Below are 23,938 nucleotides of genomic sequence, written 5' to 3'. Positions count from 1 at the left end.
GCAACAAAGTGTGATTTATTATAATGAATTGAATGAATGGCCTGACGCTCTCTACTCTAAGGGTACACTTGCATCTCCAGAGGACCCTCTCCCTAACCTTTGCCTCAAAGGATTGTTGTTAATATGGGAAATCTGAAAGCACCAATGACACCTTTTTCACACTATCTGAGTAGCATATGACTGGTCCGTTATACTGTGCAGTCCCATACAGTGTCAGAGCTGACCCACCTTTGCAAACATGCAGCCTGTGTGCCTACAGTCACATGATGACTGCTGAACAGAGGTGAATTTTGAGTTGAAACTAGTGTTAGTTCAGCAGGATCAGTGGCCCTGAAACCCTGGAGTTTAAGGGAGCCCCTGCAACCCCATTGTAGCTGTCTTTAATTAGACAGCAAAGCGGGAGTAGCTCCCAAGGTACAGGGAGCTTCAAACGAGAAACCCTGTGTCACAACTGCAGGAGACTCCAAGCTTTAAGTGACACACAGCCCTGGGAAAAGTTCAAAATCAAACTTGGTAATGTCAGCCTAGACAACAATTCGTAGAGATATATTCAAAGTTGGCATAAAGACACCAGAAGTATTAGTTATTTAAAAGTCTACTGGACAGTAGTTTTTTTATAGAACACAATCTTAATGAGGATCCTTCTGAAAGATGGCTTTGAGCCATGTAAGTATTTATGGCCACAACTCCAAACTTTTCACTTCATAAAATGGCACCGCACACTTCCTGGTTAGCCATTACACCTCTATACAACAGACTCTTAATTCAATCCCCATGTTTGTCTATAGAGCAGTCTGGCCCAGCGGCGTCACTAGGGTTGGTGTCACCCAGTGCGGTAACTCATGGTGACGTGCGGTCCGCACCACCTGCACCCCCCTAGTGACGCCACTGGAAGCACCCTGACACTTGGACTCCAGCAGATCAGCTCTTCAGGCCAGCTCTGGCTGCCGGGTACATACTGTGACAAACAAAAAATGCCTCCGCGTGCATGACCCATCCCACTTACGATATGTGCCCTGGCACTGGTGAGGCGTTGAGGAACCACCTGCCTGCGCGCTCGGTGCTGCGAGCCACTGGAACAGGAACATGGCACAACTTCAACAGATAATGGCCCCACTGGGCTCTTACAGACTATAGCTCAGCGCAGACGTCATTATCAACAGTTTCCCCACTTTCCAAACCAACCTAAGTCCCCGTTCCACGACAGGCTGAAGCGTCATTACAATTACCGCCTGAGGTGCTATCATGCGTGCTGCCCGGAAACAGAAATATTTCAAGGGGCAGGACAGCGCGAGGGCGGGCGTATGACTTCTGGTTTATTAACTGTTGCGCTGCTATGCACTCCTCCGTGCCCCGTACCTCCACATTTTCCCTGTGCCACATACCTTCACACTCACCCGTACCTACGCACACTCTGCGTCTCATTCCACGGCACCCCTCTGTACCCGTACCTCAACACTCCCCCTACCTCTGCACTCCTCCGTGCCCCGTACCTCCGTACTCCCCTCTGTCCCGTACCACCGCACTTCGCTCTGCCCCTACCGCTGCAGTCCCCTGTACCCCTACCTTCGTCTCTCCTGTGCCCCTACCTTCGCACTCCCTTGTGCCCTGACCTTCACACCCCCCTCTACCCTGCCTCCGTCGAAGTCCCCTATGGATGCCATGCTGTCCCTGCCTGGGCTCCAGGCACGGGGCTCCCCCGTGCAGGCTGGTCCGCAGGTAGACGGAGGTCCCATTATTTTGCATTTTGGTGTCACGGTGTCACCCCATGTGATGGTGTCACCCGGTGCGTTCCGCACCCCCCTAGTGACGCCACTGGTCTGGCCCACTGGGGTATCTCCACATTGTCACAGTAATTTAAAGAAATTGTCAGGGAATTTCACAAACAATTAGCACAACAAAATGATGCGCTTTCACACACTGGTGAATTGAATGACTTAAATATTATTTCCTGTTCAGAAGGAGTTTTATAAATTGTAACATTGTGGAATTAGTCCAGTCTAGAGAGCAAGAAAATGGGTTTTAGTTCAACAGGACTCTTGAGACAACTAAACTACCTCTGGTTGGACTTAGCTTTGTATCTAGTTGGTAACCATCGGACAAAAGGAGACGGACACTAAGTCTTACTTACCTCGGTGAGATTTGTTTTATGGGGAGTGGTTTAATGTCTGTAATGGTTTTCTCCCTATTTTTGTTTTCGGAGACCCATTCAAAATGACTCAGGTAGCAATGTTTGCAACTGCAAAGGCAGGCTGTATAATAAATATAACAAATTGGATGAGTGAGTAAAAAACCCATGTCCAGTGAAAATTTATTGTTTCTTTGTGTGTCAGGTACTTTAATTCGTCCAAACAGTACTCGTGCTTTATCTTGGTACTGTTTTTGTCCGTGAAATGTGGGGTTAGATGTCAAACTGCTTATGCATTCTGGTTTCTAAAGCTCCCATGTCATTGGAGTTTTTACACTTTTGTGCCTAAAAAGTGGAGTAGCACTCACAAATGTTTATGTATATATTATTTGTGCTTTAGTTATGCATTTCGTTATGTTTTCGTTGTGGTTATTGCTGGCTATCGCTAACTGAGTACAGAGAATCACAACCAAGAGAAGTTTGCCATCAAGTGTCAATCTGCTGTGGTGCTAAATAAATGTGCACATAACTTGAAACAACTTTACTCCCTACCGTCATGTTAATGGTGATTAGCTGGCAATTTATGCTCCTGCTTGAAATGTCCCACGTTTTGGTAACAGGATTGGCACCAAACACAAAGCGTTGTCATGGATGGACTAATGAAAACAAAGCACGGAGATGACACAAATGCTGCCAGTTGGATGAAAACACTCCATGTCACTCCTGTTTTATTTGCAAGACCGAAGTCAGATATCTGAGGTAAAACAATGCCCTTCTTAAATGCAACATTAAACCATATATTTTCATTTTTACACATGTTGTCACACTGTGGGTTATTGAGTGAATCGCATGTGCTTTTTATGTTCTGACTTGACAGTGCTGCTGTCACCAGACAATTATGTGAGAACCACCAGGAGAGGAGCTTGGGCTCCACCCACATGTTGGGAGACAACAGTACATGCTTTCATTGGGCAGACGTTGTGTGCTTCCACATAAAAGTGATAGTCCACACAGCTGTGATCATTTTGTTTATTTATCCAGCTGACTGAGCTTGAAAGTTCAGGGGCATACACATGACATTGTAATGCTGTAAACATGTCGTAGATAACTAGATAATTCATGGTGTCGTTTTTCTGGGAGCAGCACATATGAGAAGAGGCAGTGACTGATGTACATGAATTTTTAGGTTTGACTCATCAATGCAGTCATATTGCAGACCTATTGGCATTGCCAATGCTTATTATGATATGCATCCAATCACATTTCAAAGATGAGCAAACAAACAGGAGCGTAGCTATTTCCCACACTACCACAAGTAAACTCATAATGCAAGAAGCACTTAGGGCAACATATGCCCTCATTGAGATAATCCGAGATTCATGATAAATGTGTGGTAAGTGGATCATTACCCACTTAACGCTTTTCTGATTTAAAATAGTGTGATATTATCGCTTTATAAGCATTCACAATACCACTTTGCAGCACAGGAAAAATATGCCTGCAAGCAGCAGCAAACAGCTGACTCTAAGTTCACACCAATACAACCTAAAAAGAAAACCTGAGACACCACAGTCTTTTCCCCTTTTAAAGGTAAGTTCATGGTAATAGCATGGTTTGCAATTGCGATTTGTGAAATCACCTCATGTTTTCATAGAATCTCAATGAGTGAGCTGTAGTGTCTGCTATTAAGTGAAACACAAAGGGGTATATTCTCAATAACGTGTGATAACTACCGCAAGAGTAGCTTAACGCAACTCTCAACATTGCAGGCTATCGTGGGAAAACCAAGTTAACCAAGTATTCACAACGCGGCGGTACCATGCGATAGCCACCAGATAACACGTCAAATGCCCACGCAAACATCAATGCCACGCCGCAAAATTGCCAAACATCAATGCCAAAAAAGCTGCGATGAGGCCAATCGCGATATAAAAAGCTGCGAAAACCAGTGTAATGCTAGCAAATCCCACGCCAGAAAGAATCCAAAGTGCGTAGCAACATGGATGCACCCTGACCCAGCACAGAGGCCATCGTGAACCCCACAAGCCCCACAGACCACCAGCAAGGAACAACGGGGTCGTGGAAGGCCAAGGAGAAGAGGGAAAGGAAGACGGGGTGCAGAACGCAGGAAAACAAGACCAGCGTCACGGAGGTGACAGAAAACTACCAGCAACTGACCCACGATCAGACTATCTTGAATGCAAACGGAGTGTTGAGGAGGCCAATGGAGGAGGCCAAGAGGCGCTGGCATGACGTGGAAACCTAAACCAGGCCCAAAGCCGCTGCCAACAGGAAGGCAGCAATGGTGACAGGAGGTGGGAGTCCTGCGCCACAGGAGGAGCTGGAGGAAATGGAGGCCAGTCATCAGTGTGGAGATGGTGCAAGGAGTTGGGAGTCCGGACACATCTCGATAGGACCTGACACAACAACAGGGTGAGGCTCTAAAAGGGACTGGGTGGATGGGGGAGATGGGCACAATGGCACACATGCGCAGTTAGCAAACTGCACAACCACAAATACCCAGGAACATGTCCTCCATCCCCGTGGCACACTGCAAAACACATACATAGCAATCACAGCACATCCCATGACAATGTGGCACAAAGTGCAACACCGACACTGCAGAACAGGGGACACAATTGGGTCCGCCCATGCGCAGAAACAGGCCAATCATTTTGGACAGAGCACGGAACTTTGAGATGCATATGTAGGGGTACAACCTCACATCAGTCATGTAGTCCAAATGTCCACTGTCCCAACTCAAATTGCCAGCACCGCCCAAACAGTCATGATGTACATTGTCACACAGTCTGCATGTCTACAAGAACAATGTGCCAACATAAATGTCAACATGCATATCCCCTTCACATTGCAGAGGGACAAGCAACACTTCCAGCAGGTCACACAAGACAACGCATCAGTGATGCCGGAAACGACCACCACACCTTCGACACCGACGCCCTAAAACAGCCCATGGACATCCCATGCAACACACCACCAGGACCAGGGCAGTCAAGCTACTTAGAGGAGAACACAGCCCCTGCAACAGACCACACAGCATGAAGCACCCGCAAGCATGGCTGGCACACAACATTTCACCGACCCACACATGGCACACCAATGCCAGGTGTCAGAACACCAAAAGGAGGTGGCCCAACAGGTGCGGGTGTGGTCCGAACCCATGGAAGGCAAAACAGAACACATACGTGGGTGTTCATTACCCTTCAGGGACCACCTACACCACACAAAGGAGACCTTCACTGCCATAGAGACACATGCAGATGCACATTCCCAGTACAGAACCATGCCCAGGGGCACGCACATATCAGTCACACACCCAAGTTGGCTCTGCGTACGACGGCCCAGTCCACTTCCCTTACAAATTGAGTGGGTGACGACAAAGCTACATTTCCAAGCTCTAACCCGCTGCCTGCGGTGAAATGTCTGCGTCCGCTGTACACAGCACAATGTAATGTCATAGGGCCCAGGGCCCTCATGCATACAACAAGACCACAGGTACACACGCAGATATTATGTCGAACTGGCTACGGGCACGTGCGACCGGCCCCTTTATGGGCAGGGCCACATGTACAGTGATGCCTGTGCTGGATGTGTGTGGGGTGGGTGCAAGCCAGCCCTCAGGGAGTTGTTGGTGCTGGCAACAAATTCAACCGTGAACACAATGAATAAGGAAACAGACAACACTAGCATTACAGGGAAAACTGTGGAGCATCATGGAGGTAGCCTGAGCAAGTCCAGAGGGCAAACAATGAGCAAACAGAAGTGTCTGTGAGTTGCAGTGCGCTGAGTCTGGGGCACCAGAGCTGAGCGTGCTCATGTGAAGAGAATGTCTAGGATTCTGTCCCTTCGGGACCTACATGATGCAGCTGCAGTGGGGGGGTGTCGCACCTGCATCATCTTCCTCATCATTGTCCCAGGTCTCCCAGACCGCCGGAGATGACATTGCTGCGTGAACTCACCACAGTACATTACCAAGACAGTAATGGACGATGTTTCATGGTGCACTGAGTAAGTGGCACCTGGAGTGCTGAGCAGGGGATCAGGCAGAAGATGGCATCCACGACATGTGGAAGCAACTCCATCAGTCTGCCAGTACGACCATTTCGACACAGGCATTTTGCAGTTGGAGTCAATCCTGGCGGTGGTGGTGTGTGCCTCCTGCGGTGATGCGACGTCAAGGCCGGTCACGACTCGATTTGATGTGTGAGCCCTGGTGGGCCGCAGTTGAGGTCGGAGGCTACGGACAGCGCAGAGCTACAGACACATGACGTTGATGACCCCAAGGCCATCGCTTCAGAGGCCATCCAATATCTCAGAAGAAGCGGTCCCGGACCTGACCAGCACAGAGTTAGTGGCACCGTATGCACTGCGGCTCGCACAGGCACCCAGCCACGGGACAGTGACTTGTGGTGCAGTCAGATGGGCAATGCGACCTGAGTAGGTCCTCATCAATGTCCGAAGTGTATGTTGCAGAAAGTTGCGGGGGACAGTGAAAGGTGTCCTCCAGGGCATGATGCAGTGGGTGGAAGCTGTCCGGAAGCAGCAAATGGAGGAGTGGAATGCCACAGCCTCGTTTTCACCACAAAGTCAGTATCACGGACATGATAGCGACGACAACCCCAAGTCCATGGACTCAGTTACTCGAGCGCAGCGTAGGCCGGGAGCAGGAGTCCGCGTGGGCCTACAGCCACGTGTCGTTGGGATGCTATGCACATGGTTGCTGCCACCTGATCGAAGGGAGTACAGGGAAGTAGAATCTTCATTATTGTGCGTACACGGACAATGTATGATCAAGACTCAGTTCCAAATGTGTGATCTACTTGTCCATAGTGTAGGCCAAAGGCAGTGGTCAGCAAGGGACAACAGACATGTGTCGTAAGAATGCCATACACAGAGTTGGTGGCACCACATCGAAGGCAGTACACTGATATAAAATCTGCAATGAACATATGTACTCTGCCATCGTGTAATCAAGACTCAGTTCCAAATGTGTGACCTAGTTGACCGTGGTGTAGGCCGGAGGCGTCAGTGGAATACGTCAACAAGAAAGGACTAAAGCAGGCCTGTGTCGTGGAGGCCGTGATGGTCTGAGAAGGCTGCCAAGGTCGCGGGCCTCGGGCTTGGAGCGTGCGCTGGCACGTGGTGGGCCCTCCTTGACACATGCCGGTGTCGGCAGGTGATCAGTGTGGCCTGGCTGTGCAGGGGTGGGCCTGACGGGTTCAGGGTCCAGCGGGCCGGGGTATGGCAGATGCACAGGATCGCAGGCAACTCTGCTCACGAGGACGGCGTCGGCCTCGTGGTGGGGGGAGAGGCGCTGCCCTGGCAGAGACGTCGGGCTTTTCGGAAGAGGACCACGCCCAGGGCTACGTGCTTTTTATTCACACCCCTACGCTGCCCTGGCGTACGCCGGGCCAACCCACTCCACTCACGCTTACGAGGGTGACGTAACAGGCAACATTTCCACGAACTCCCCCACTGGCTGGGGTGACATGGTTGCATCCACTGTCCACTACACTCCATACACCAGAGGTGCATGTCGCCATGAATATGGGTGTGTTCTGCATACTGCGGTCTGTCCAGCACATCTCCGCCACTCTTGGCATTCTGTACTTTCCCAATCATGGTTCTCCTGCATCCTTCACACATGCCTGGTTGCCACCTCTCCCCTCATTCGGCTATTGTGTGGCTGAGGTGCCATGCCATTGATGGCTCATGTTCACGACTTGCCCAGGTTACCATTGTAAGTTGTTCTGTTGTGTCTGGTGGGTGGGCATGTTGTTTTGCATGTTGGTTGTGATTTTGTGACATGTGCATTGCCAGAGTTGTGAGTTGCATGGTTGTGGAGTTGAGGTGAGTGTGGTGTTCATTTGGAACTAGCCAAGGGGCTGTGCATTTTCCTTGGTGCCATCCTGGGAATGCTGGTTGATGATGGACTGCCGTAGGATGAAGGAATCATCCACACTGGCTGGGTATTTGGAGGCGACATTGGAGGAGGTTCCACGGTGTTCGGATGTTGCCTGCACATTGATGTGAGACGTGTGCTTTCTGTTGCGGTGATTGTGTGCTGTGTCACCAGGGGGCACAGGTAGGACATGTGTGCTGTGGATTGCCCCCAACATGTGCGTGTATCCAGCTATAGTGTATGGTCCTTGCTTGGTCTCCAGAGGATCCTGCGCAATGTGGTGGACGTATAGGGACTGGGGTACCAGGCTGATGGTGATGGCCAGGATAGGTGTGAGGGACTTGGATGTGGCTGGCTGTGAGACTCCTCCGACTCTGGCGGGTGTTGGTTGGGGGGGTACCAGGGGCCAACAGGTGCAGCACAGCCAGCAGCTTTGTGTGGGGTGGGATTTGGTTGTCTGCTGTGTTGGTGCCGTCGGCCTGTTGGGCGATGATCGTCAGGATGCGTAGGATGGTTGTCCTTTTGAGCCTGTAGTGGGCAATGACATTGTCAGGTGTTGGGTCTGTGAGGCTGGTGCGTTTCCTGGGGGTCCGCTGTCTTTGTCTGCGCTGCCTCTGTGATGGTCCGGGGTGGGGGTTCCGGGTGGGGGTTGGGGTCCTGGGGTGGTGGTGGTGGGTGTTGTGGCCCTCTTGGGTGTCCGTGCCGCATGACCAGTGGCTCCATGGCATCTGTTGTCCTTCCGATGTAGCTCTGGGCTGGGCTCCTTTTTGTGCTGCAGGTTGTCGTTCGACTTTGCACCAGGTCTGAGCAGGTGTTAGTTTCCGGATGCTAACCTGCCTTATCGTCTGTTTTGTGTTCTTATCGCTGATCTGGCTGGTCGTTGAGAATGTTTAGGTGTGGTGTAAATGCGGCTTTTCGCACGGGAACGCCTTCTCTGCATGTCATTAGCGAAAGTTGCGGGGGTCATCTGTGGCGATGTTTTTTGCAGCTGCTATCGCAGGTAAACTGGTGCTGTGGGCTGTTAACATCAGCTTGTTATTGCGGCGATAAGTTTATCGCAACTTTGGCTGTGATAAAGTGCTGTTAACTCTGCGATAGATCCTTGTGAATATGCCCCAAAGTGTCTAGTTAACATGCACTTATACATGGCATACAGGAAACAGATCCATTCCTGATCTCTTGGCCAGTAATTGAGGAAAATTAATTATGGCTCATAGTGATTCATTCCTTCGTTCTTCAAGTTCCAGGTGGCTCTAAGTCATCAGAAACATATCAAAAAGAGCTTCTTCCCCGAAGGACAAAATGCTTTTCAGATACAATGTCAATGTGCGTATGCATGTGTGCAAACAAACCAGCGGTTTATAGTTTGTTAGACTTCATCATCCTGGTTTTTACTGAGTAATGTTCAACACCAAAAAAAACATTGACTACATGAATGAATATTAGTTTTGTAAAGCGCAAACTTTACCCAAAGGTGTCAAGGCGTCATGTGAGCGCCACTGGGCAGATAACTGCACGCCATCATTGGTGGGCAGACTTGTGCCAGGGGATGGAGCGGCAACTGACGAGTAGATTAGGATAGGATGCTGGGTCAAAAGACTTGTACAATGTCTCTTTTGTAATTACCCCTTCATTTAAAAACCACATATGGCATTTGACCTCTCCAGCTCTAATCAATTTTAATGTTGTCCGCATTACATTATGAAAGTTTTGTAGGTCATCAACTGCTCTTAGAATTTGGGTGAATGGAGTCTTAACTCACAATCTTACTACAGAAAAAATGACACTTTCACATGGATAGTTGAGGCCAAAATAGATACCCTTCATTTATTGATTCCTTGATCCTTGCTCTGCTAAGCAATGTGACTCAAGGGCCTCCTATTACACGCGGGCCCTAGGTTCCATGACTTTCAGTGTTTTACACTATGTGTCTTTTTGCAACCGAGTACATGGCCACACAGGGAACACCAATGTCAACCAATCCTTTCAGTTTACTGCTTTAGCCTCCACATTTGCAACTGATGGCTCTTTGCCTCATCTGTGCCCAATGACTACCTTTTCTAATTCGTATATTTGTTTTCGTTTTTCTTGGCCACAATCCCTTCCTACACCACTTGAATACGTAAGATATCAATTAAAAGTGTTCCGACCCACATAAGTACTGCTACTCCTGTGTTGAGCCCATGTAATTTTAATGATGCATCAATGCAATGAGGCGGAAGACACTCATATGTTTGTGGCAGAGTCCAGACATGAGATGAAGTGTCTGCAGGATGAGTAATTAGCATAGAAATCACTCATTTCCAGCTGTCGTGCGGTAATTGGATTGCACGCCTGTGCGCTCACTCTCGGCACATCGCGGGAGAAGGCATTTGGTTGTGACCATAAAACCTGGCTGCAGATGTTAGGGACGCAAACGCATCTTCCTCGTTGCAGAAAGACCGCTTTCTGTCCTAAAACAAGGTGCCCAGGAGTCCTGTCTGTCTGCTTTCACGAGATTTCGTATCATGGGGTAGAATCTAAAATGTGCCTGGCGTCGAGCTATTTTAGTTTTGGTTGGGGCAGTGCGGCAGCGCTGGCAGGCGGATTTATTTGATATCTGCACTGATAATCAATGCAAAGATGTATTTTGGTCCAGTTGATCAGTACAAATGTTGGTTTAATACTGGATCAAAATTGCCCAGCACAAGGGTTACATTTCCTACACTGACGGTACTTATATGATCTTGACCTGCGTATTTGATCTAAGGCTTGTCTCCATCCAAGATAAAGACAACAAGGTCATGGTTCAAACACAGCTGCATGGCCTAATATGAGCCGCATCGGAGGATGCTAGTCTCTAAAATGTCAAACCCACACATCATATATTTTATCACGTTTTTTCCCTCTCATGCAAGCTAACCACTTTGCGGACTTAGTTTAGCTGATGATTTTACACCGCAGACACCGCTCCTCTAGTGCACTGTTTATTAGTCAGATGGAGGTTGCATTCAACAACTGTGATATCAAGAGTAAGCACAGTGCAAAAAAAGTGCCCCACACAATAAACATTGATGGCATGAAAGGGAGGATGTACCTCATATTACATTAAAATACAGAAGTTCTGTCGGCAACCAGAGCATGTGTGAGACTCGTGGGTGAGATTGGTTGCGTAAAACTTCTATCTGAACTCTGCAGAATCGACGAGCATAGCAAGATTAGAAAAGGCCAGACTTTGTTTCTGTCAGATTGTAGAAATATTTAAGCGTCCAAATTCTATAAAGCTTAACTCTGGCTGTTAGTATTTTCCTAAGAGCTCCTAGTTATTTGAGGTATTCTCACAATTTTTCTGTGTCATAAAAAACTGGTCACTTTGCATACTTCAGGATGAAGACCCCATGAGGCATCCTTCTCTGTGGAGCACCACACTTGCAGATAACATGAATAGATGTTAGGTTAAAGTTCAGAAAACCCTTCCCCCATCTCACAGAGCATAACATGTACAAAAAACCCTCACCTCCTGAATGCACATACCCTCCTACTCTCGCTTACGTATGGTGGTAATGCCCTGCTCAATAGCCTCCCAGACTCCGAACTGGGACCCATTGGGGCATTCTAATCACCACTGTACGTCTCAGGCAGGGTCTGAAAAAATATGATCACATCACCTCCATCCAATGTCTATCGTTGCCAGTCCACACCATTTTCAAAACCAACTGCATCATTTTCAAAGCTATCATGACAAGTACTGCCCTTTCTCTTGCAGATAACCTCACCATCTCTGGCATCTCTTGGCACACACCCTAGGCAGGACACCATTACATTAAAAAACATCTAATACCAAGTGTAAATCAAATGAAACCTGTTGTACAACATATTACTCGTCTGTCTAACCCCCTTCACCCTTAATTAAATATTATACGATGACATTTGGGACCAGGCTTATTGTGCTCTTCCCTTGTGGCACTCCACAACTGGGTATGTAGCAGGCACTCCATGTGAGGCTTATAAAGCTATTAGCACAGTAAAAAAAAGCCAAAAAAAGAGAGAACTTACCGGCTGCCCAGGCTCATCTCCTCCAAGGATTCGGAATCCGAAGCCTGACTCTTGCCTCCGGAGGTGAACATCAATCTCTTTGTATTCTACACCTGGGGCAAATAAGATGAACATTCAATATGGCAAATGTGGCAAATTTCACAGTTTTTGTAAACCCCAGTGGCTAGTTCTCTGGGAGTGAATAATGGGAGCATGGCCTTGATGTGCATACGGCTGTAAAAACACAACATGATAAGCACATAGAAGCACAGGAAAGTGAGTGATTTTGAGGGTGGTAAACACCAAGAAAAATCTCACAAATTAAACAAGGAATATGAATGCCCTGCTTAGAAGAGGACTTTTAGAGGCCATTACAAAGCATGTATGCTCCAAATTATACTGTAAACCCGTGCCCCTGAGAACCTCAGTCTACCCCTAATAATCCCTAGCAGCAGCAAAAAGATGTGTTTCGTTTATAAAATGTATGGGGACGATTTCTGTCAGTGTTTAGTGCTTGATTTTTGATTATTTTTTTTTTTGATGCTATTGTTGACATGCAAACCTATCTCAAATGATCATGCCACAAGCACGCCAGTGCTTAGGACCGGAAGTGGTGTAGTCCCGATATGAACTTAGGTGCTTACTAATTGGACCCGTCACTGATACATTTGTGATCAAGTACAAATCAGTACTGAGACATTTTAATAAGAATGACGGACAGCAGTTACAGTATGAAATTGTATATAAAGAGTTAATAAACAAAATACATGCAATAAGCTATCAATAAATTTAGCAGCAAAAGCGTATATTCATAAGAAAAAGAACTCAGTAAAGTTCTATATAAAATCTGGCATACATATACCTTGTAAAGGTGGGAAGTGGGGTTCTTCGGGGTATAGAGAAATGCAAGTCCATTTATAGGACTTTGGACAAAGACTTTCATAAATTCTACACAAGTACATGGTTGTCAGGGTATGAACCAATGAGGAACAGGCTAGAGGAACCATTATATTACAAAATACATTCAAGGATTCTCCCGTAGTAGTATTACATTGGATCTCGTCTTTCTTGCAGTTTATTCAAGTTTACATATTGATACATTGAACACAAACAGTCTAAGATGGTTAGAGCATCCTTGGTTAAGCTAAGTAGGGATCCCCTACCTGTGATCTACTATGGAGAGAGTAAAGGAAGCAGAAGGGCCATACCTAAACGAGGGACCATTGACAAGGGAAGGAATCCATGAGCTGTTTTGATAGAAATCGCTTTTCAGAATTAGTGACATGCAATCTGGTCAAGCAGCAAGTGCATATGATTTATTGCAAGTCTTTGACCCCAACAGCAGTGACTCACTAATACATCATTATGACCATTGCACTCGATGTCATTTCTTCGTCTGGGCAGATTAACCATTCGTACTCTAGAGATAGCACTTAGAGTGCCGGAGCCAAGACGATGGAATAATCATGGGCAACATAATAGTCATACTCAGTGCAGGGCTCATAGTTGATTAAACGGTGTTGAGATACTAGGGGTGCACACTCAGTTGGGGTGTGGGTGGTGCGAGAGGCTAATAATATAGGGAGTCAGAAGGCTTCTCGTAAAGCTGTTACTGCAACTCATCATGGATCTCACGGCTGGGAGCTGCAGAATATGACAATATCCTGGACATCTCATAATTAACACAACACACATCCTCTGAGAGCAAAGCTGTACAGTAATAGAAGCCGGGTCAGTGAACACAACTGAATGACTCTGAGTGGGATTCAAGTACTGCAGTTTCAGGGTTATATTTGTGGGCATTCATTTGACACGAGGGAGGACATTAAGCATTTCAATTAAGTTTCTTGACTCAACTTCTACGTTTTAATTAAAAGAGTGATTGGAGCTCTATTATCGCGGGTTTGCAGAGATGCTTGGCTATTGTCTTAATGCTAAAGACACGGTCTTCGCCTGAGAAGAGGAAAATGTAGGAAGACAGGAAAAGTAATTCAGGCAGGAGCGTTTTCTTTCATTCTGTCCTCCTCCTTGTGAAAGGAAATGTTATTGGTACATGCAAAGGCTATAGCCTTAGATGAATTTAATTACCATGATGAAGACAACTACAGTTTAGTAAGAGACAAGATTAAATCAGTTAAGCAATCATGAAGTCTTTTCTTAGATGTCGAATTTTAATTTTGTCAAACATTACTGGCATCACCTTTGGATCATCAGTCTATTAATGTTTTACATTTTTTGCATAGCTTTTCCCAGTATTTCCCAAGTGAAAATGCTTCCCAATTGAAGAAAAAAGGAATGCAGAAGATCTTTGTGAAATTCCCCCAATATCCTAAAACTATGCTCACTGATTTTCCAACAGACCGTACACTATAAAAATTACAAAAAACAGAAGTTATTGTAAGTGGATCAAGTAAAACATCGTAAATCTCTCCTTCACGCATGTGGGTCATTCACCCAACTGGGCCAATTCCCCACCTGGACCGAAGAATTTTCTGAGCCCTCTGATATCAGGATGCTCCCAGATGTCTCTTTTTAAGTCTGATTCTCATGGGAGACCCACATCCACCAGAGAAGCAATGGACCTTCCTCTTTTATGGAAAGTCCCCCTCCTGCAGGCCCAGGCAGACTCCTCTCTCTCTCAGCAAGAGAGCACACCTCCAAACTTCAGATGATGTCACCTCACCTCTGGGAGACTGACCGTCAGGCATGTATCAGCTGTAGTTTCACAGAAGTCCTTTGAGTGCTCTGTGGAGTGCTCCCTCCTTTGGTCATAAAGAACTTGGAAATAAAACACTGTGGGGTGGTTTGGGTCAACGTCTAGACCCGGAATCTGATCCTGGATGTTGATCTATTGGTGCAAAACTGTAGCACTGGCTGGGGTGGTTATTCTTTCAAGTGTCCTTTCAAGGTTGTTTTCTAGACAGACCAATTGTGTAGAGTGAGACCTCTCACCACAGGTAGCACTTAGGCAGTGTCCATCCTAAACACCCATAACAGAGGCACAAAAGAGGTGAGTGGTCACATCGTTGTCAGCAGCCCATGTGGAGGAATAATCAGAGACAAATAAAAGGGCAGTCCTCGCCTTGTGACTTCATCATCTTTCACAATGGAACCTGCAGTGCCACCCCTCAAACCTGCTATCCATAAAATATGGCAATGCTCAGGAAGACAAACCAGCAGATTTTCTAAAGGCATCCCTGTCTCCATTTATCATTTCAGTGTCTGGGTTTACTCCCTTCAGCAACAGGAAAGTAAGCAATACACTTCCACTGTCTGGAGCTCAGTCCTTACGCTCGATCTTTTGCTTGGTTAGTCTAGGCAAAATATGTTCCACTGACCTCCACTACTCTAGCTCACTCACACAATGCCTATATTACACTTTTAACACACACTCAAGACGTCAATGTAAAGGTCTGAGCATACACATAGAAGTGGAGCCTTGCGCAAATGGTCCACTGGACCTCAATACAAGGAACCCAGATAAAAAGGTCTTGTTGGAAGCCGGAGTCTCTGTCCCGCACCACTGTCACTAAATGCGAGACCCGAGACTCCTCCCTCAACGTTAGGCCAAGTAAGGACACCGTTTGAGATAGCCCTGTTCTCCTCCTTGGTAGCTTGGCACGAGCAGCCAGGCCTATCTCCAAGGCACAAATGTACAGTATGTGCAACCACGCCCACAGTAACCCACTGGTGACACCACAAATAGACTCCACACGAGTTTGATAAAATGAGTATACACTTTATATAAAAAGATATACGATCAGAACACACGATACAAAAGTCAACATATAATAAAGGGTAATATTCGTTCCGGCTGGCTGGTAGGTTCAAATCCCAACCACGGCATTGAAAATGCTATGCTGTGCAATGCTAGAATCACACACGTTCCAATGGACAAACAATAATGCACTGGGTAACGATACCATCCTGTGCTGGGCAAAGGAGAAATACTACAATGCGTAACGATACACCCCGGTACCTTACAATGGGAGAAATAATGCAATGCGTACTGCTACAATCGCGTACTGTGCAATGAAGGAATAATGCAATGCATCACACACCAATCACGTACTTTGCAATGAAGAAATAATGCACTGCGCACCGCTTCAATAATGTACTTTGCAATTAAGGAATAATGCAATGCGTAGCTACAATCATGTACTTTGCAATGAAGAAATAATGTAATGCGTAGCGCTACAATCGTGTACTTCGTTATGCAGAAATAATGTCAGGCATCATAAGACAGTCCGGCAGTTCGTTAGCACCAATAATGGCAATGTGTATTACGACAATCAGCCTCTTCGATACCAGTTGCCCCCCACACATATCAAAGATGACGTACAGTACCGCTTCATACTCTGGCCCCAGTACTGCCACTCCTCTGGTCAGTACGGACCCCAATCTGAGCCGAAGCAAAGGCTCACGTGGCCAGAAGGACTTAGAGGCCGAGAGAGTGTCCCTCCGAGCCCGCACTCTGCCCAGGTAGTGATCCATGTTACCTGGGGGCGCGACCCCACTCTCCTCCCCTTCATCAATGAACTAGGCCTTCCGTGCAGAACTTTCTCAAAGGGCATCAGCGGCTCGGCCTGGCAGCTCAGCTCCTCCCGGGGCTGCCGGTCTTGACCGCGACTGTTAGGAAGGTCTCAGGCGGCCGCGGGGAGACATACCCCATGCCTCTGAGATTACTTTACTCCGGGTGCATGTTCACTACAGCACCCTCTGGATCTCCTCGGCCAAGAAGCCACACACACAACGCTGATGGGTCTTCACGTCGACTCCGAGTGCACGTTCACCAGGCCCTCCTTCCTGCGGTCTCAGTTGGCACCAAGACACTTGCACAGCGCTGCAGAGACTCACTTCCTTCCAGTGCAAACGATGATCAGCCGATCACCTCCACAGTCCAAGGTTGCACTAAGGCACGCACACTGCTTCACTGAGACCTACTATAACTCCGGTGCCCCGATATCCAGGCACTCTTCACCAATGCCTTCGGCTGCATCATGACACGCTCACCATGTCCGAGGCTCACTCCACTTCCGATGCACACGTTGGCCAGGCGCTCCTCACCAACGCCTCCTGTGCACCACGACACGCACCCTGCGCATCGAGACTCACTTTACCTTCGGTGCACACGCCGACCAGACACTCTTCACCAGCGCCTGCGGTGCACCACGACATGTACGTCCAAACCTCACTTCACCTTTGGTGCACACGTTGAACAGGCGCTCTTCACCAATGCCTCCTGTGCACCACGACACACACCCAGCGCGTCCGAGTATCGCTTCTCCTCCGTGTGTCCAAGATCACAGGGCACACCTTCCAAGGGTCTCAAGCCACCACAACACGCACTCACCGCGTTGATTGAAACTTCTCCAGAAACTTTATGTTCCTGTGTTTCCAAACAGGAAGCCAGCTCACCTCGGGCCCTGGGGGTAACAAGATAGAGCACAAAGCACATTCTTCTTCAAGCAGGGGGACCCAGCGCACAAAGCACAGTCCCAACAGCCTCTTCCTTGGTTAAAACAGCAAACTGCAGACCAGCCCCAGATCCCGAAGCAAGGGTTGGTCATTCCCAGCAGTCTCTTCAGTTGCTCCTTCCTTAGCAGAGGTTCCTCTTGACCACGAAATGCGTCCAAGCCTTTTCAGTCTCAATCCATTTATATTTCATTCCAACGTTCAGGGGTCTCAGCTCTCATAGTTATACCCCTAAATGTCTTTGAAGTTTGCTGTGCTCAGGAGTCCCTGACCCCTGCCTAAATCAGTTCTGGATGTCTCCCTCCCAGTGTCACCTTTCTCCCTTTGACACTGGGGGTCTGGATCCTTAATCACTCAGCAGGAGACGGGTCAATTGTTTTATAGCAGCAACCCAGGCCTCTTCACCTCCTGGGGCTTATCCTCACATACTCTCCAGCTGCTGGTCAGCCTGGTGCCATCTCAACCCCCTCCCTGGGTCAAGACCTCCCCCAGCTCCTCTCACCTCTCAGATCCAGACAGTCAATCCACATCATTTATCAGAGACACACAGAAATGATTAAAGCACAAATCTCAGCCACTTTCTAAAAGCGTGGCTTCTGAACACACAGTGACAAAACCACTTTCATAGAAAGATGTGTTATGACACTGTGTGTTCATACATACTAAACATCACCGCTCCTTGATTAACTTATAGGAAACTAGGCTAACAAAACACAATACCCAGCCTCCCCCATTCTGTCCTATGGGCAGAATGGCCTTTCACCAGTGAAAAACGAAATGGAGTGTTTTTCACTGTCAGAACATAGCACACACCTCAGTATATTTTCTGCCTTTTACTTACACTGCACCCTGCCCCAGGGTTAGCCGGGACCTACCACAGGGGTGCCCACTGTGTATGCAAAAGAGAAAGTAAGGCCTGACAAGTGGTTGCACTTGTCAGGACAACGTGCTAACTTAGCAAACTGCGCGCAGGCCCTACACTGCAGGCCTGAGTTCCCTTCTCCGCGCACCTTTGCTTTACTAGCCCTGGCACACAGAGTGCACATCACTAGGGACTTTACTAGTGAAGCAAACATACCAATCATTGCCAAACAATTACCATTACACTTTATACAGGGAACACTTGTACTTTGACACTGATCAGCAGTGGCAAAGTACCCAAAGCATCTAAATTGGCAACTCTATGTCAGGAAAACAGTATAGGGGCAAAGCAAAAGGTTTAGGGAACTTTAGCCAAAAAAGGTCAAGTCCTACAGGTCTTAACCATGGTATGCTGCCAACAGTGCACTTTGCTCATTCCTCATGACAACAATAGTAAACTACTGTCAGTACTGACGCCATGCTTGGTGTGTCCATTCAGGTCTTTTCATAGTCAAGGACAGACCTAGGCTTAGATCAGAGTGACATAAGTACCAAAATAAAAAAGTTAGGATACCAGATATACACTCAGTTGAGTACTCAAGGCAGATGAACATGGCTGAATACCAGCCATGGGACACTCCAAACTTAAAACCCAAATAAAGCACAGATATTCCATAGCAAAAACCATTTTACTCCAACACTGAAGGCGCAGCACTGACTCCCATTACAGAAGATGGAAATAGACAAAGGCATCTGTATAATGGAAAGTGTCTTTTTGGGGCAACATTGCAGTATGGTTTGGGCAGTAATTAGTGGTGAGATTGAGCCATGTCTTTCTCCATGAGGCCCTGATCCAGCAGTAGGATATAATCTGAATGTTATGTAATGTGTTCTGGCCCCGTCACTTGAAAGGAGCATTTAGACGAGAAGGCTAAGCAGAACTCTCAGCACTATTTTGGTGGTGTTTCTGGTGTATATTCTTTCTAGTAACTGCATGTAACAAGAGAGGCAGCAAAAAGCAAAGCTATCTAGTGTGCAGTCAATATTTAGACATTGTGCTTCAGATTTCCAGACTGAAAACACTTACAAATCACCCAGCCAGTGTCTGTTTCAATCACGCAGCCTAGATTCCAGCAGTTAGAGCAATCAAGCACCTAGATGAGCCAGTAACATATTTATGAGATGTTGATCTCCAAAGTTCTCTCAAAAAGTTGATCACCAAAAAAACTGGCTCACTGTTGCTGGCACGAAGCTGCCTTCTGGAAATAGCAAGTCGTTCCTAAACTGGAGTCCGATGCAATAGGCAGGCAGGTCATCTGTATTGAGGTCCTCATTGCAGGGCCAGGGCTAGAAGATGTTCATAGAAGATGGAGAGTGGAATATTAGCAATAGAGCTGGTTGTGTGGGAGAGTTCACACCGGAACTGACTGGCAAACTTTGACCATCTTGTTCTGAAGATGTTAGTCTTGGGCAGCATCAGGGGAGGTGTGAATTGAACATTACATGACACAGGAGACATGGAGTGCAGAGTTCATGCTGGCATCTGGTTGCATTTCAAGCTGCATTTCAGGGAGAAGAGATATTTGGACTTGTGGGCTTGCAGGGTTTACTGGAGGGCAATTAAAATGGTCTCTCATTGTTCTTCGTTTCATTGGGAAATGGGTGAGTCTTGCATTCTATGACATCCTGTTCTTAGTGTATGTGGTTTTGCATTTCCAGGTCTATGAGTGTTCACTCCGGTAAAATACAAGAGCCACACAACTCAATAGTTTGATTTGATAAGCCACACAAGGCCAAGCAAAAGTTCTATGCATGCTATGCTATGTTTATTTATCCTCATTTTTTCACTCTATGTTTGCTGCATTTTGCATTCTGCAGCACACATAGAAAGAGGAAAATGCCTCAAGGGAATGCTTTTGAGCAGGAGGGTGTTCCTTCCTGCACAAAAACAATTCTGCTTACATCAAAGGCACCCATGCATTGTGGTGCAAGGGTGCCTGCATTGGCACCAGGCAGCACTGGGAAAAGACATGAATGCACCGTATTATGTCAAATAGAGCTCATTCCTGCCCTTTCTCCCTGTCCTTAGGCAGCAGTGGCGGCTCGCCGAGGGTGTGCTGCTGGGCGGTGAGGTGAGGCGGGGGAGGGACAGGGTGAGAGGTAGTAAACTCCGGCATATGGCGTAATGGAGTTAAGTAAATAAATAAATAAAACAATTTACTTTGTGCGTGCTGCATCACCAATTCGTCGATGCAGCGCGTGCAACGTAAATTGTTTTATTTATTTATTTACTTAACTTCATTACGCCGTATGCTGGAGTTTACTACCCCCAACCCTGCCCCTCCCCTGGCCTGCCCCACCGCCCCGCAGCACTTCCTCGGCGAGCCGCCACTGTTAAGCAGTGCAGCAAGGTGGCTTGCTGCTCGACTGTTTGATAAATATGTACCCAAACGTCTAAAGACACCATACATACTACTTCCATAAAGGTTAGACTTACTATTCTACTCAAGTTTGCCTTCAATCGGACATTAAATACTAATTTCATAAAATGGAAATACTTTACTGTGGGCTTCTATAATTCATGATTCCAAAAGTAAGGCAAGGTTTATAAAAGAAAGAGCTCTAAGCTCTTTGAGAAATTGCTGCACAATGTTATTCTTCAACAAAAAGAACTTTGAAAATGTTTAAGAATTAATAAAGTCACCTTACGTTACATGGAAACTTTAATTTCTAGAAGCCAACAAATTGCTTGTTTCTTATGATAAACTGGACCTAGCCAAAAGCATAGAAAACTAGTAGTGGCATAGCCAATAGTACTCGCCTTTGGGACCTTATAAGTGTTTAGCCATGCAACAGTTGCATAACTAAATACTTATAAGGTCCCAAAAGCGAGACCTATTGGCTATGCCATGCGGCCGCGAAAGTGAAAGTAATCGCGGTCAAGCGCGGTGCGCGCGCCCGCGCACGTTCACTATAGATCTAGGCTGGCCTGGTAGCACTTTTTGGAGCCCTCTCAATAAGTCTCGCCAGACCAGCGCATGCGCTGGGTCAGGCGAGACCTAAAAAGAAGATGTAAAAACAAATTTACTGGGATACTGTGCAAAAAGGAATGGTACATAGTCCATTTCGTTCTTCCTGTCTTCTAAATGATTGTGACAGTATTCAAAGGTTTCACAGCAGGCGTTTGTGCAACAGAAACCTCAACACACTTAAAGGGAATGTTGCAGTCCAAACGCTGACAAGCGAAACACGCATAGTGAGGTCTAGCGAGGATGGGAACTTTTCAGACAGTGCCTGGTGAATAGTTAACAGGGGCTCCTTTTCAAAAGTACAGCCACACATCTGCTGCCTATACCTCAAGGTATTTAAACATGCAGACATTACCACGAGCAGATGTACTTTAGAATGATATGCAGGCCAATTCTGCTGAGATATGTCCGACCTCCTCATTCCTTTCGTACTTGTGTTTAAAACATGTACGAACTGTGACTCGGGGATGTGCGTTTAAAAATGCATAAGCTACAATTGTAGTGGCTGAAATATCGTATTATGGTTCTGCTGCGGGGACTAAGAGCATTTTTATTGGGGCACCTAGAGAATACATAGTGTTGTCTTCCGGCACTGTGCAGATATTGTGTACATTCAACGAATACTCATAAAATGTGCTGATAGTTTTCTCAGCATGGTTTATTGCACTTTGCTAAGAAACAAAGTTACTGTTATGTTTATTCTTGAAAGTGGAATGCAGCTATGAAATAATGACAGTGTTGTCAGTTGCTCACTGGATGCTGATGAGGTGGGATGTGTTGTTGGCCCTTACTTATAGTTACAAATAAAGTACACCTTCTACAATTTATTACCTGGATTCTTGCAACAGTTATATTGAAAAAAACAGACTGGCAACCCCAATAGGCCTGGCTTTCATGCGATAGTGTGTGCACTGTTAGATCATTAGAACGAAACACATCGGAGGAAACCAGGAGGGGAGAAGACAGAGAGGGATATAGTTGTAAAATAGTCTCCCTGTAGTTCAATGCAAGCACTCAAGTGATGGCAGAAGGATACACCCAAAGCGGTACAAAAGGGGGTGGTAATGGACGGAGCATCAGAACCAATCAAACACTCACACCCAGTCAACAGATCTGGGTTTGATCCATCACCGTTCTTTAGCCCACTCTGCCACCCCAGTTCAGACATGGTCATATGGATACACCCAAACAGCCAATAGCATTGTGTGAGAGATCAATAGCTCACTGAGCCTAAGTCAAGACATGAACGTCTAAGTCACAAACCAGTGGCTAAAAGAGTCTGTTCAAAGTAAGGCCAGGCTCAAAGTCCACTCTTTAAATATTTCCGAGCAATAGGTCTGATTGACAGCTGCACTGTGAAAGTCCAGACCTAAAAATGCAGGACAATAGGAAGTATAAAGCCACTGATGAGTAAGTACATAATGAACAGAGAACGCTAGAGAGCAGAAGGAGAAAGAAAAGAAGAATAAAGAAAAGCTATACTTCGATTAGTAGGTATCTACTTTCCACAGGATGGTTGCAATAACATAGGAGATATGTCACAGAGAGTTTGGTGCAGTATTCAGTCACCCTAAACATTAGGGGTAGATGGAAGATAGTTCTGCTTCGCCAGTGAAGGTCACAGATTTTGCCCACTCCGAGCTGCACGAGTTTCATGGAGGTCTGGCAAAACTCGGCCAAGCGCCGTGTGATGGAGGCTTATTTCATGTGCAACTCACCTACATTAAGTTGAAAATCAAGAATGTATATCCCCTAGTACTGCTCTAGAACACCTCCCAGTGAGATTTTCTCAATGCGGGTGGTCACTGCAGGTCGTGCCTGTTTGTGTTGAGAAAGCTGCTACTTGAGTAGAAAATCTACTCAAGCAGCAGGTAAAAGCAGTGCCTTCTGCATTAAAAATCAGTGCAAACATCAGTGTTAAGAATTGTGCATGCTCACAGAACTCCACAGAATCTCACGGAGTTTTATGTAACCTTGCAGAATTCCATGGAGTAAAACTGCACGAGCTCTGCCCACCCCTACTAAACATATTTGATGATCATTAGAGAATGATGGTAGCCGCTTGACCAAAGAATATTCCAACATTAAGAAATGCAATGGAGTTAATATCCAAAATATTAAGCGATTATAGAGGGTACTTAACAACCATAATTGCCCACAGGCGCAAGTAATAACACTTATTTACAGCATGCAGTGGAAAGTTTGTTCTCTGCTGGACAATAAACATGCTTAGAAAGATGTTTCACCAGAAGCAAAACATACTTTCAATAGATTTGCTCCATGTGGCAATCGAAATGCAAACTTTTTACTGTAGCTGCTTAGCTCATCTTGAGAGTACTCTTTATGACATCAAAGAGCACCGTCTTATAAGAAAAACCAAGCTTCTCTCCATGAACATTTTCCTAAAAGCATGGATGAGTAGTATCTTGAGTTGGTTGCCTTTCACCTTGATAATGCATGCTCTCTTTCATCTCAGGTTGCATGATTCAGATGGGAGGCTATTAGCTC

The 23,938-nt window shown here is 46.5% G+C and overlaps 1 protein-coding gene across 11 annotated transcripts in view; it reads right to left on the bottom strand.

Moving 5' to 3' along the window:
• MAGI2 (membrane associated guanylate kinase, WW and PDZ domain containing 2) overlaps window positions 1-23,938 on the bottom strand; it is a 2,464,469-nt gene that overhangs the window by 259,907 nt on the left and 2,180,624 nt on the right. For all 11 annotated transcript variants that reach the window (XM_085654042.1, XM_085654039.1, XM_085654033.1 and 8 more), the window contains one exon: window positions 12,087-12,178. In XM_085654042.1, the coding sequence (XP_085510168.1) occupies window positions 12,087-12,178 (92 nt within the window). The remainder of the gene's footprint in view (window positions 1-12,086; window positions 12,179-23,938) is intronic.

Source organism: Triturus cristatus, chromosome 4_1, assembly GCF_964204655.1.
Source record: "Triturus cristatus chromosome 4_1, aTriCri1.1, whole genome shotgun sequence".
Lineage (NCBI taxonomy): Eukaryota > Metazoa > Chordata > Amphibia > Caudata > Salamandridae > Triturus > Triturus cristatus.
The sequence above is the reverse complement of the archived record's forward strand: the minus strand, read 5'-3'. Positions and strand labels throughout refer to the sequence as shown.